This window comes from Phoxinus phoxinus (assembly GCF_949152265.1).
Source record: "Phoxinus phoxinus genome assembly, chromosome: 20".
Lineage (NCBI taxonomy): Eukaryota > Metazoa > Chordata > Actinopteri > Cypriniformes > Leuciscidae > Phoxinus > Phoxinus phoxinus.
Window position 1 is genome coordinate 31,304,741 of NC_136895.1, and position 15,000 is coordinate 31,319,740.

Consider the following 15,000-nt stretch of genomic DNA (forward strand, 5'->3'; position numbering starts at 1 on the left):
GGGGCCTATTCATCACCTGGTGTCTGGATTCATCCTGTCAGAAAATATCTCACACGGACTGCTGCTCAGGAAGGTATGTGAATGAGAAGAGTGTGAATCGAAAGAGTCATTTGTTCAGGAATCAGATAGACTACACTGGTTGTGCTGTGTGCGTTTCATTCACTAAAAGAACCATCTTTACAATCATTAGTCCAGAAATCTGAACACTGCCTGTGTTGTGTGGATTTGATTCACTAAAAGAACCGCTTCATAAGAGTCATTTCTTTAAGAATCGTCAGTTTTCAGTATTTTGCACAGGTTATAAACAAACACACTGGACAGAATCATCAAACAGAAAGCAGTAGAGATTCACCTGTGTGTGTCGTAGGCTCCGGTCCTGCAGTACCTGTACTATCTGGCTCAGGTGGGCATCGCCATGTCTCCGCTCAGCAACAACAGTCTGTTCCTGAGTTACCACCGGAACCCTCTGCCCGAGTATCTGTCCCGCGGCCTGATGGTGTCGCTGTCCACCGACGACCCGCTGCAGTTCCACTTCACCAAGGTCAGATCCCACTGGACCCCAGTGTTCAGGGGAACTCATTACAAGTAACTCGAGTTATGTAATCAGATTACTGTTACAAGTAACGAGTTATGTAATCAGATTACTGTTACAAGTAACTCGAGTTATGTAATCAGATTACTGTTACAAGTAACGAGTTATGTAATCAGATTACTGTTACAAGTAACGAGTTATGTAATCAGATTACTGTTACAAGTAACTCGAGTTATGTAATCAGATTACTTTTACAAGTAACTCGAGTTATGTAATCAGATTACTGTTACAAGTAACAAGTTATGTAATCAGATTACTGTTACAAGTAACGAGTTATGTAATCAGATTACTTTTACAAGTAACTCGAGTTATGTAATCAGATTACTGTTACAAGTAACGAGTTATGTAATCAGATTACTGTTACAAGTAACTCGAGTTATGTAATCAGATTACTTTTACAAGTAACTCGAGTTATGTAATCAGATTACTGTTACAAGTAACAAGTTATGTAATCAGATTACTGTTACAAGTAACGAGTTATGTAATCAGATTACTTTTACAAGTAACTCGTTATGTAATCAGATTACTTTTACAAGTAACTAGTTATGTAATCAGATTACTTTTACAAGTAACTTGAGTTATGTAATCAGATGACTTTTACAAGTATATTGAGTTATGTAATCAGATTACTTTTACAAGTAACTTGAGTTATGTAATCAGATTACTTTTTCAAGTAACTTGAGTTATGTAATCAGATTACTTTTACAAGTAACTTGAGTTATGTAATCAGATTACTTTTTCAAGTAACTTGAGTTATGTAATCAGATTACTTTTACAAGTAACTTGAGTTATGTAATCAGATTACTTTTACAAGTAACTTGAGTTATGTAATCAGATTACTTTTACAAGTATATTGAGTTATGTAATCAGATTACTTTTACAAGTAACTAGTTATGTAATCAGATTACTTTTACAAGTATATTGAGTTATGTAATCAGATTACTTTTACAAGTAACTTGAGTTATGTAATCAGATTACTTTTTCAAGTAACTTGAGTTATGTAATCAGATTACTTTTACAAGTATATTGAGTTATGTAATCAGATTACTTTTACAAGTAACTTGAGTTATGTAATCAGATTACTTTTTCAAGTAACTTGAGTTATGTAATCAGATTACTTTTACAAGTATATTGAGTTATGTAATCAGATTACTTTTACAAGTAACTTGAGTTATGTAATCAGATTACTTTTACAAGTATATTGAGTTATGTAATCAGATTACTTTTACAAGTAACTTGAGTTATGTAATCAGATTACTTTTTCAAGTAACTTGAGTTATGTAATCAGATTACTTTTACAAGTATATTGAGTTATGTAATCAGATTACTTTTACAAGTAACTTGAGTTATGTAATCAGATTACTTTTTCAAGTAACTTGAGTTATGTAATCAGATTACTTTTACAAGTAACTTGAGTTATGTAATCAGATTACTTTTACAAGTATATTGAGTTATGTAATCAGATTACTTTTACAAGTAACTTGAGTTATGTAATCAGATTACTTTTTCAAGTAACTTGAGTTATGTAATCAGATTACTTTTACAAGTATATTGAGTTATGTAATCAGATTACTTTTACAAGTAACTTGAGTTATGTAATCAGATTACTTTTACAAGTATATTGAGTTATGTAATCAGATTACTTTTACAAGTAACTTGAGTTATGTAATCAGATTACTTTTTCAAGTAACTTGAGTTATGTAATCAGATTACTTTTACAAGTATATTGAGTTATGTAATCAGATTACTTTTACAAGTAACTTGAGTTATGTAATCAGATTACTTTTTCAAGTAACTTGAGTTATGTAATCAGATTACTTTTACAAGTATATTGAGTTATGTAATCAGATTACTTTTTCAAGTAACTTGAGTTATGTAATCAGATTACTTTTACAAGTAACTTGAGTTATGTAATCAGATTACTTTTTCAAGTAACTTGAGTTATGTAATCAGATTACTTTTACAAGTGACTCGAGTTATGTAATCAGATGACTTTTTCAAGGTACAAGTAACGCATTACTTTTAAAATTTACAACAAAATATCTGAGTTACTTTTTCAAATAAGTAACCGAATTAACTTTAACCCATTGACTGACAGCTCTCCTGTCCTCATGTTGAGAGAAATCGAAGTGAAGAGGTGTGTGTGTGTGTGTGTGTGTGCGTAAACATGATGGTTATTGTAGTTCTAGACTAAATGTGAGTGTGCATTTACTGATCTCACTTGCACAAAATTTTTTCCAATATTCCTCAAAATGAATAAAATCAGTGAAATGCAGAATCCGAATACTATGCAAACATCTCATAACTATTTTTATGCATTCAATCTCACTTTATTGACCAATGTACTTGCTTCTGACTTCAGTTAAACCATAATAAAAAATGACTATATATTTTTTTGGTAAAGTAAGTGTTAACTTTCTTCTGTATCGTGTATCGTGATATGTATCGAATTGTGACATGAGGGTATCGTTACACCCCTAGTATTAATGTATTTGTCTGTTTTGCATGACTGTGTGTGTGTGTGTTGCAGGAGCCTCTGATGGAGGAGTATAGCATCGCTGCTCAAGTGTGGAAACTGAGCTCATGTGACATGTGTGAACTGGCCAGAAACAGTGTGTTAATGAGCGGCTTCTCACACAGGGTAACAAACACACACACAAAGATACACACACACACATATATATATATATATATATATATATACACACCGTATATATAGAAAGGTTACCAAGGATAATGAACATTTCTGTGGAGAGTATAATTTTGTCCTCATCTATTATATCCGTCTGTCTCAGGCTAAAGGTTATTGGCTGGGTCCCGACTACAACAAAGAGGGTACGATCAGTAACGACATTCGGCGCACAAACGTCCCCGACATCCGCGTGGCGTACCGTCACGAGACACTGTGCGAAGAACTTCACCTCATCACGCAGGCCGTCCGAACGCAGGAGCTGGACCGCATCGAGGAGGAGGAGGACATGCTGTCCTTCACGCCCAGCCAATCCACAGCCCCGCCAATCAGCACACTAGAGAAGCCATGACCCCGCCCACATGCTCGCCTGTCCAATCAGCACACTAGAGAAGCCATGACCCCGCCCACACGCTCGCCTGTCCAATCAGCACACTAGAGAAGCCATGACCCCGCCCACATGCTCGCCTGTCCAATCAGCACACTAGAGAAGCCATGACCCCACCCACATGCTCGCCTGTCCAATCAGCACACTAGAGAAGCCATGACCCCGCCCACATGCTCGCCTGTCCAATCAGCACACTACAGAAGCCATGACCCCGCCCACATGCTCGCCTGTCCAATCAGCACACTAGAGAAGCCATGACCCCGCCCACATGATCGCCTGTCCAATCAGCACACTAGAGAAGCCATGACCCCGCCCACACGCTCACCTGTCCAATCAGCACACTAGAGAAGCCATGACCCCGCCCACACGCTCGCCTGTCCAATCAGCACACTAGAGAAGCCATGACCCCGCCCACATGCTCGCCTGTCTAATCAGCACACTAGAGAAGCCATGACCCCGCCCACACGCTCGCCTGTCCAATCAGCACACTAGAGAAGCCATGACCCCGCCCACACGCTCACCTGTCCAATCAGCACACTATATAAGCCATGACCCCGCCCACACGCTCACCTATCTAATCAGCACACTAAAGACATGACCCCACCCACTCTTGCCTTTCCAATCAGCACACTAGACGAGCCACAGCCCCGCCCACACTCGTCTGTCCAATCAGCACGCTAGAAATGAGCCATGACCCCACCCACAATCTTGCCTGTCCAATCAGCACGCTAGAGAAGCAATGACCCCGCCCACACGCTCGCCTGTCCAATCAGCACGCTAGAAATGAGCCATGACCCCACCCACAATCTTGCCTGTCCAATCAGCACGCTAGAGAAGCCATGACCCCGCCCACATGATCGCCTGTCCAATCAGCACACTAGAGAATCCATGACCCCGCCCACACGCTCACCTGTCCAATCAGCACACTAGAGAAACCATGACCCCGCCCACACGCTCACCTGTCCAATCAGCACACTAGAGAAGCCATGACCCCGCCCACACGCTCGCCTGTCCAATCAGCACACTAGAGAAGCCATGACCCCGCCCACACGCTCACCTGTCCAATCAGCACACTATATAAGCCATGACCCCGCCCACACGCTCACCTATCTAATCAGCACACTAAAGACATGACCCCGCCCACTCTTGCCTTTCCAATCAGCACACTAGACGAGCCACAGCCCCGCCCACACTCGTCTGTCCAATCAGCACGCTAGAAATGAGCCATGACCCCACCCACAATCTTGCCTGTCCAATCAGCACGCTAGAGAAGCAATGACCCCGCCCACACGCTCGCCTGTCCAATCAGCACGCTAGAAATGAGCCATGACCCCACCCACAATCTTGCCTGTCCAATCAGCACGCTAGAGAAGCCATGACCACATTCACACTAAAGAACGCCACAGCATCAGGACCAAAGTGACATTCCCGACGTCAGTGTAGATCTCATTCCAGTGCATGTTTAGAGACCTTTCATCTGTGCATCAATATAATGCAACGAGCACGAGTGTTTGTGTCATCATCCCTCCGTCACGAGCCCGTGATGACATCATCCCTCCGTCACGAGCCCGTGATGACATCACAGCTCCCTCACGTGCCTTTTACTTTAGCTACGTTTATTTTGAAGGTTTGGCTTTGATCGCAACTTACTGTGAACATGTCTTTTAGTCTCTCGTTTCTATAAACTGTTTAATTTCTTTATCAATGTGAAGGATATATTTTCTCTGATGGCCGAACTGTTCACGTGTGTGTTACGAACGTCCTCCGGTCCTGCAGGAGGCGCCGTTGAGCCAAAAACGAACAGTATTTTTCTATCCCTAAACCTCCTGTACGCTAATCGCTGGGAAGTTCACACGTCTGTATGAAGGTAGCTTACGTAGATCTCCTCGTACACTAGATACACATTATGCCCGACAGTTCATCGCTAGTTCCACGACTGACGTGTTTTCAGATCCGGCATGTGTTCGGTAGTTTTAGTTGAACATTAAACTGACTGTTAATCTTCACACAATATAGTGATTTTCCCACTAATAAATCGCACAAATCATGAGATGAAAAACAGCACGATCTGTAGAAACTAGCATGCTAATCGAGCAGATACAGAGCAAAGCATGAGGTTCCACATGCTAGAGAGCAAATGATCACAAGTAATACTACAAATATATATATGTATATCTTTATTTTTTGTGAATGAGAATGTTAGTCTACAGCAGCACTGATCAGATGAGAGTATTTTGTTCATATCAATAAAGCATGTGTGCATTCAGTCTCCTCTGGGTTCCTGCGCTTCTTTGCATCAAACAGTGATAATACAAAACCTTCAAAATCTTCAAAACCAGCTCTGAACACCAATAAATATGACTTTAAAATCCAGCGTCCTTCAGCATTCATTAACAGCTTCAGTGTGTGTGTGTGAGAGAGAGAGCGAGTGTGTGTGTGTGAGTGAGAGAGAGAGAGCGAGTGTTTGTGTCTGTGTGTGTGAGAGAGAGAGAGAGAGAGCGAGCGCGCAAGTGTGTGTGTGTGTGTGAGAGAGAGAGAGCGAGTGTGTGTGTGAGAGAGAGAGCGAGTGTGTGTGTGTGAGAGAGAGAGTGAGTGTGTGTGTGTGAGAGCGAGTGTGTGTGTGTGAGAGAGAGAGCGAGTGTGTGTGTGTGAGAGAGAGAGAGAGTGAGTGTGTGTGTGTGTGTGTGTGAGAGAGAGAGAGAGAGAGCGAGTGTGTGTGTGTGTGTGTCGGTCGACAGGAAGTTAGCGGCCTCAGATCATTGGTCTCACTTCACTGGCCACCTGGAGAGAGGGAATATGACGTTGTGTGAATATGACATCACATTCTTCACTATGACATCACGTGTGTAACGATGACCTCACCGCAATGGCCGATTTGACGTTCTGCAGCTGGTAGAAAACTCGTCCGCCCTCCTCGGGACAAACAGTCTTGAGCTCCTCGCGTGTCATTCCCAGCAGCATGGAGCCGGTGACGCCGCCTAAACACCGGACCGTACTGACACACACAGAGTTTAACACAAGCACTTTATTATGTGACATCTGAGTTCAGATCGACAAACTAGCATGCTAGCGGTTCTCAACGCGGTTTGGTCACATGTTCCCATGGTCATTAAGCCGCGACCCAAAGCTTTTAGTCAAATTTAGTTCTCAAAAATGGTTGACATGCACAGAGGTACCGTCCCTTTTAACACACACATACACTGTAAGAATGATCGTAATGAGGCTATTAAAATAGCAACCCCAAACTAGCATTAAAGTTAGCATGTTATGAACCACCACAGTCATAAAAAAAAAGCTAAATAAGTGAAAATAAAATGGTATTCTGGAAACTACAGTTACCATTGTAAATACAATAATAACATGAACTATTAGTAAAACATATGCACACTGATCCTGGTGAAGTTAGACGGAATAAACATGCCTATGGATGCAATCCTTCCTAGATAACACACAACGTACTTTTTGGCCATTTCATGACTTACTAATTGAAAACGTAAATACGACGTTGAATGCTCGTAATTTAATCGGTTTTTTAAGATCTTGTTGTTGCTCGTTATGATATACAGGGCGCGCGCGAGCACAGTCGCGTCTGGCAGGACAGCACGCAGTGTTTCTGAGGTGAGAGACTTTTTATTTCGTTACGAAAATAACCTCAGAATAATCACGGACACACAGTCTGACGACATGTAACCTGCCCGCAGACACTCGCTCTACTTAAACTGCGTCTGACAGAAACCGCTTTCCCGCTAAATAAAAGACTTATCAGATTTTTGTTGTTGTGTCTTTGACACACTCCGCGACCAATTCCAAACGGTCTTGCGACCCGCCAATTTAGAAACACTGAGTGTACTGTATTCTGTACTTTAATACCCAGATTAGGCTATCTACATTTTTCTAAATGTCGTGTGCCACCAGGAGGCGTCGTGATTTACAAAAATGTTTAGGTTTTGACTCATTATTTCCTCAGGCTGACCAAAGCTAAGACATTTTTTACACCAAATTTGATTAAACATGCCAATTGTTTTATCCAATATGCAAATTGGGTCAATGAACTAAACATATGCACCTTAATAAGGTCATGTGACAGTGCAACATACTGTCTTAATAGCTTCTATTAAGGTTCTTAATAGCTTCAAATGGTTATTGTTTCGCATACTAGTTTCACACACTATCTGTTTGTTAAACCGTATACAGTATATACTGTGCAGTACGCTAACACATTGTCCTCACATTTTACTGAAGCCCTTGTGCTCGAGCCAGACCCGGACCTCCTCCGGACGGGATTTCCTGGTGAGGCCTGGTGCAGATGGAGTGTCCTGCGGGTCATGAGGGGAAGGTTAGGACTGTGAACATGTAAATCAGATCAGCAGGAGTACACACACACACACACACACACACACACGGGTACGTACAGGCTTGTCCTCCTGCTGGGGAAGCTGAAGCATGTTGTTGGGGACGAAGCCGACCTGACCGCTCTGATTCTTCACCTTCCACCACTTCTTAGACATGTCCAACAACTACAACACAAGTTATTACAGAGTCAAGTCAGCTTCATCTATACAGCGCTTTAACAGTAGAGAGTTTCACAGCAGCTTTACAGTGATCACAGGAGGTTACAGTAACAGAGAGTTCAGGCTTTACAGCAGATCTAGAATACAGTTATTGTCCAGATAAAGTTAGCCCTTTATATTGGCATCAGCCATTACATATTTACAACAGTAATATCCTATACTAAACCTAAACCAATCTTGACAAACTATATATCATTTAAAAAGCTTACAATCTCTAGTTTTCAGTTTTGGTGACTGAATTTTAAAATACATTACAGAGGAGCCGTAATTTATCAATTTGCAACAAGAATATGTTCATACTCCTAAGGCGTGTTCAGACCTTTATTTTGAAATAGTGATGAACATGAAAAATCATGAAAGAATGGTAGAAACCTCAGTTTGTTTTCATGCCAAGAGTTCATAAGATAGCATCCGTTCAATTCTTCTAGAAAAAAAGCTCTGAAAATGTTTTAAATATAAAGATAATAATAATAGATTCAGCATTAGTGATGTGCAGCGAGCTATAATGCACATACGTGATCTTTTGTGTTTCTTAGAGGTTGAATTCATCTCTAAATCTGCCAAACTTCCAACACTACTTCTGAATAGGATGTCTACTTCATAAATTGTATGAAAATTGTAAAAATAATGGTTCAGACTCAAACCACATATGGAAATGGAGGCGCCCTTATAAGGGCAGTGATGTCCACTAGTGGAGAAGTGTGGTACTGCGCCCAAACTAAATCTCACTGAACGCTTATTTCAAGAGATATCAACCTAACATTTGAAACACAACTTTATACAAAATATATATTTTATATAAAATATGAATAATTACATTTTTTACGTTGTACATTTTAATAAACTCAAACTTCTATAACTTTTTTTTTGTTTAACTTTATTTTACTTCAACAATCTGCCAAGTGTCTTCTTTAAAACAAGATCAATCTTACATCTATATTCCACAGCATTCTTGAACTACAACCATTTAAGTTCGTCATGTGCATTTTCATGTCTATTAAAAAAAAAAGGGGGGCGCTTGATAAGGGGTTAAAAAGTTAGACACTAAATCAGTTCATAAATCTCAAAATCTCTTTGTGTGTGTGTGTGTGTGTGTGTGTGTGTGTGTGTGTGTGTGTGTGTGTGTGTGTGTGTGTGCGCGTGTGTGTGTGCGCGTGTGTGTGTGCGTGTGCGTGTGTGTGCGTGTGTGCAGTCGCTCACCTGCAGTTCTTCACCTTTACTGATGGTGAGCTCACGAGCGTTACGCGCGGAGAAGTCAAACACCGCTCGCATGTAGCTCACCGGCAACTCCTCTAAACTGCAAAACACACACCGTTACACACTCAAAATACAGCAGCAGATCTCCTACACTACAGTACTGGAGTATACCGGTACCTTCCCTGAGGTTCCTCTGCTATTCTGTTGCTCTACACAAAGAAACAGAAGCAATAAACTATTAAAGCATCTCAATGAAATGTTTCTCACGTAATTAAAGAGACAGTTCACCCAAAAATGAACATTAGCCCATGATTTACATCTGAGTTATATTAATAAATGTCCTGCTCTTCCAAGCTTTATAATGGGAATCAATGGCTGTATTTTTGGAAGTCCGTCAAAGCGCCTCCACCCATGATAAAAGTGCTTTGGACCGCGCGAGAAAGCTTACGCTACGTCATACATCGTCCAGTGTTACTCGCTATAGTATCCAGCTGCAGACCCGCAGCACCACCAGTTTCAGAACCCCAGCGCCAGAACCGGAAGTAAGGGGCGGAGCTTACGTTCTAACACCAGCGCCAGAACCGGAAGTGAGGGGCGGAGCTTACGTTATAAACCGAGTAACGCCACCTAACGTTTTAGAGCGTAATTTGCTTAGACACGAAACGTCATACTTTATACGTATGTTATAATGATACATTAAGGTACAGAAACATTGGGCTTCACCATATTTTTAATATCGTGGTCCGTTGTATGCATTTATATTTACTATGGTTCTTTTTTAATAATAATTTTGACAATGTATTACCTACATATTGTAAATACAGTTGTTATGATAACACATTTATTTCTATTTGTATATAGGACAGTTAAGCTGTCATTTGTGTAAGAAATTATAGTCTGCCCCGATCCAACTTCCACTCCAATATATACATTTATATCAGAATGTTGCTTCACTTAAAAGAGCTTAATTATCATATAGAGACAATTACATCCAATCTCAGTAATATGTAAATAAATAGCATCACAGAGGGCAACCAACCACCATTTTGATTACAGGGACTTCAAATAGCTTGTCACCTTAAGCATTTGACCGTTCTAACAGAAGATCAAAGATGTTATCACTTCAGATAGATTGTATCACCTAAACCATTTGCTGTTCTGATTTCATTTACATTTAGAGTTGACCATTTGGGTTGATCATATCCTGAACAAATGGTAATCAATTGTAGAATGGGAATGGGACACAGAGAATCTTCTCAGACAAGGGGGTGTCTCAACTTCATTAACATACAGACCACAGCTGTCACAATAAGAGCAACTTAATTTACATTAAGAGTTGTAAACTGTATTAGGATAAAAGGTTTGAGATTTGGATGATCTGGGTTCATTCTGACGCCGGTGAACCCAAGGTGCTTCTGTGTACCTTGCCACTACTTTGCTGTAATAAACTTCATTTTTGAGATCTTCGACGTCCACATCATTTTTTCTTACATTGGCGAGCCAGCTCAGTCGACGGATTTCCAACAAAGAAGAGAAAAGGTAAGAAAAAGCTGTTTTCTTTCATTTATGCTGTTTTTGTCAAGGAATTCCTCGTTTTAAAAGAATCTAGAAAAGAAAAATTAAGGACAGAAGAGATCGAATTTGGTTTATTCAGTATTAGCAGGAGGAGTTTTAAGCCTATTCCGTACAATTTTGTTTAAGATTCTAACGTAACTGAATAAGCCCGAAGCAGTGTGGTGGCAAACTTGTATTGGAATTGTTGTTTCTAAAGTAATTGAAACAAAGTGCTTAAGTGTAAAGTTTCTAAAGTAACTGAAACTTGGTGTTGGTCTCTTATAATTCTGTTAAGATTCTAAAGTAACTGAATAACCCGAAGTAGTGTGGTGGCAGAGTTATATTAGATTGGTTGTTTCTAAAGTAACTGAAACAAATGTGTAGGTTTCTAACGTACTTGAAACTGATTGTTGTAATGATTCTGAGGAAATTCTAAAGTAGTTGAATAGACCCGACGCAGTGTGGTCACAGAATTATTTCACAACTATTGTGTGTTATAGCATAGGCTAGACTAGTGAGTCTGATGTGCCGTGACTTTGTGAAGTTTAAAACAAAGAACCCGAAGCAGTGTGGTTTTGCCCGACGTACTGTGGCATTGTTTTAAAATTTATAAATATTGTTTGAACCCGAAGTACTGATAAGCAATACTGTTTTAAGAAAATAACATAAAAACCCGACGTAGTGTGGTTGTCCGACGTACTGTGACAGTGTTAATTTTTTATATTGTTTATGCCAGAAGTAATGATAAGCAGACTGTTTTAAGAAAATAACATAAAAACCCGACGTAGTGTGGTTATGTCCGACGTACTGTGACAGTGTTAGTTTTTTGATATAATTTGTTTATGGTCGAAGTACTGGGATTTATCAAGCTGTTTTAAGGAAAATAAATAAATAAATGAAAAAAACACAAGAACCCGACGTAATGCGGTTGTGTCCGACGTACTGTGACAGTGTTGTTTTTAATTTTTATTTTTTTTTTCCCAAAACGATTTTGTGTAAAATTTAAGGTCCTAAGGACTGTGACTTTGATTAGGTTTAGAAGGTTCGCTCAGTGTGCTGGTTGTGTTCATTTGCATACAATCTGGGAATAAATTGACTAACGAATATCTTAAAGCATCTAGATAACGCAGTCATTTAAATCAGACGTGGTGAATACACAAGTTATTGTAAAGCCAGATATAACTTTTAAATGGAAGAAATTATTGTTAAATACATCGCTAAACACGGTTCTCAGGGATTGTTTGATGGAATAGAAAATATTGTTGATAAACCATATGAGTGGGCTATCGTGGTTTGCTTGAGAAAATAGGCAATTTAGAAACCCAGTTAGCACTGTTGAAAGGAAATAATGAAGAATTAATTCACAACTTGTCAAATATATCACTGCACGAGCAACATGACTCAGTCACAAGCACATGCTGATGCAAATTAGAATGAGTTTTTATGATAGTAACATATTTTAGAAAATGGTTTAGCTACTATCAAAAGGGGGGTGATTCCTTATGAAGCATGTTTTATTAGCGTTGATATGTAGTTGAAATTCATAATAATTGTTTAAATGACATTAATTTTGAAATTATTTTTTGAGACATTACTGATGTTTGATGTTTCGAGATGAAACTTCTGTGATTTTGATGTTTGAATGTGAAAAGATGCTTGTGGGGGAAAGGGGGGCAACCTCTTCTTTTGATTATGGTTTCAGATATAAGCATCAAGATGTTTGTCTGAAATGTGTAACCTCCTGGAGAAAGGTGATCTGGTCGTTTGAAGGACGAGAAGGAAGTGGAGCCAGGGGATTTTCTCAAGAAAAAAAAAAGAATAGAGATATCCAGACCTGCAAGATCCAGAACTCCAGGCCTAAAAGTTAGGATGTAATGAACTGATGAAGAGGCACAGACTTGAACAACACCAGTGCCTGCTTCTTCTAGAAGAATGGTCCAAGAAAAAAAAAAAAAAGAAAAAAAAAAAAGAGAAAAAAAAGAAAAATGGACAATGGGAAGTGAAACAAGAGGAGATTTCAGAAACAAACCGTTTCAGAGACTACGGACAGCAGTTTCTCCACATAGAGGGAAAACAAGTGGATAAAGGATGTCCACACTGATAAAAATGACACACACATGGACACAAAATGACACACACACACACGGACACAAAATGACACACACACACACACACACACGGACACGGACACACACACGGACACACACACGGACACACACACGGACACACACACGGACACACACACGGACACAAAATGAAACACACACACACATGGACACAAAATGACACACACACACACACACACACGGACACACACGGACACAAAATAACACACACACACACACACACACACTATTGTCTATTGATTGTTGATTATTTGAGTTATCAAAACTAAACAATATGCTAACATCACTGATGAGAACACCACTGAACATTTGACATTGTGAGAGCCCAACAAGGCCTTGAAGAAAGACAAGATTTTTGCTAAACAAATGCATGATGGAGATGTGGCCTATTCTGGTTTAATTTGGAATGTAACCGTTAAAACGGCTGTATGTGTATGTATCTTTCTTATTATTTGCCAATGCATTATGTTATGTATTCTGTTTAAACATTAGATTATTGTTAGATTATAGATAATTCCATGATCAATATTGAATGTTCCAAGTGGATATAATGGTTCTTGGTTACCTCGGTAAAAAAAGAAAGAAAAAAAAAAAAGTAAATTTCATTATCACAAACTATGATAATTTTGCTCAAGTGAAGTAGAGCCATAACTCGGTGTGCAGGAGGCGTAGATCCCAAAGACGGGTAAGATTCTCCGATGGCCATAAGGGAACAACCTAAGGCAGGGCTACGCCGCCACTGAGGCACCTGCCCACCAGGAAAGGGAGGTGTTATATATGAAAAGGGAGTGGTTTTGATGCTTCTTTTGGGCCAAGAGCATCACAGGGGGGTCTGTAAGAAATTATAGTCTGCCCCGATCCAACTTCCACTCCAATATATACATTTATATCAGAATGTTGCTTCACTTAAAAGAGCTTAATTATCATATAGAGACAATTACATCCAATCTCAGTAATATGTAAATAAATAGCATCACAGAGGGCAACCAACCACCATTTTGATTACAGGGACTTCAAATAGCTTGTCACCTTAAGCATTTGACCGTTCTAACAGAAGATCAAAGATGTTATCACTTCAGATAGATTGTATCACCTAAACCATTTGCTGTTCTGATTTCATTTACATTTAGAGTTGACCATTTGGGTTGATCATATCCTGAACAAATGGTAATCAATTGTAGAATGGGAATGGGACACAGAGAATCTTCTCAGACAAGGGGGTGTCTCAACTTCATTAACATACAGACCACAGCTGTCACAATAAGAGCAACTTAATTTACATTAAGAGTTGTAAACTGTATTAGGATAAAAGGTTTGAGATTTGGATGATCTGGGTTCATTCTGACACCGGTGAACCCAAGGTGCTTCTGTGTACCTTGCCACTACTTTGCTGTAATAAACTTCATTTTTGAGATCTTCGACGTCCACATCATTTTTTCTTACATTTGTAACTATACAAGAATATAGAAACTATTTCGCTATTTTAGTAAAATGTTCTTATTAAAGTGGTAGGCTACTTACAAGCAGGAGTATGTTGTTTGTGCACCACAAATTGACACTTACCAATCAGGTATTTCAAATAATTGTAAACTAGCATGAGAGAAAATGCCACAAACTATTGTAAAGTGACACATACCATTGTTAAATTAATTATGAAAACTGTCACAATCATTCAGAAGTGTGCTGGACCTTGACACTGCAGAGTACATCTGTAGATCCTATATCTATTATAATGTGGATACAGCAAGTCAAATATTTGAACAAAACATTCGGGCATCTCCAGTAGGAATATATATTAAATTAATTTGTAGTTATTGTAGACTTGTATTGCTTGTCTCATTGTCAATAACTCCGCCCGTCACTTCCGGTTCTGGCGCTGGGGT

The 15,000-nt window shown here is 39.4% G+C and overlaps 2 protein-coding genes across 9 annotated transcripts in view; one reads left to right on the top strand and one right to left on the bottom strand.

Moving 5' to 3' along the window:
* ampd2a (adenosine monophosphate deaminase 2a) overlaps positions 1–5,940 on the top strand; it is a 41,803-nt gene extending 35,863 nt beyond the window's left edge. For 7 of the 8 annotated variants that reach the window (XM_079593188.1, XM_079593189.1, XM_079593186.1 and 4 more), the window contains 4 exons: positions 1–73; positions 368–541; positions 3,123–3,233; positions 3,388–5,940. The exon at positions 1–73 is cut by the window's left edge and continues 48 nt beyond it. In XM_079593188.1, coding sequence (XP_079449314.1) covers positions 1–73; positions 368–541; positions 3,123–3,233; positions 3,388–3,633 — 604 coding nt within the window. In that variant the 3' untranslated portion in view covers positions 3,634–5,940. The remainder of the gene's footprint in view (positions 74–367; positions 542–3,122; positions 3,234–3,387) is intronic. The other variant, XM_079593190.1, reaches the window with a different exon arrangement.
* Positions 5,941–6,374: 434 nt separating this feature from the next.
* Positions 6,375–15,000, bottom strand: part of eps8l3a (EPS8 signaling adaptor L3a) — a 23,615-nt gene continuing 14,989 nt past the window's right edge. Inside the window, exons 15-19 of the mRNA XM_079592989.1 lie at positions 9,615–9,646; positions 9,441–9,537; positions 7,900–7,985; positions 6,532–6,664; positions 6,375–6,450 (exon numbers count right to left, since the gene is read on the bottom strand). Coding sequence (XP_079449115.1) covers positions 6,421–6,450; positions 6,532–6,664; positions 7,900–7,985; positions 9,441–9,537; positions 9,615–9,646 — 378 coding nt within the window. The 3' untranslated portion in view covers positions 6,375–6,420. The remainder of the gene's footprint in view (positions 6,451–6,531; positions 6,665–7,899; positions 7,986–9,440; positions 9,538–9,614; positions 9,647–15,000) is intronic.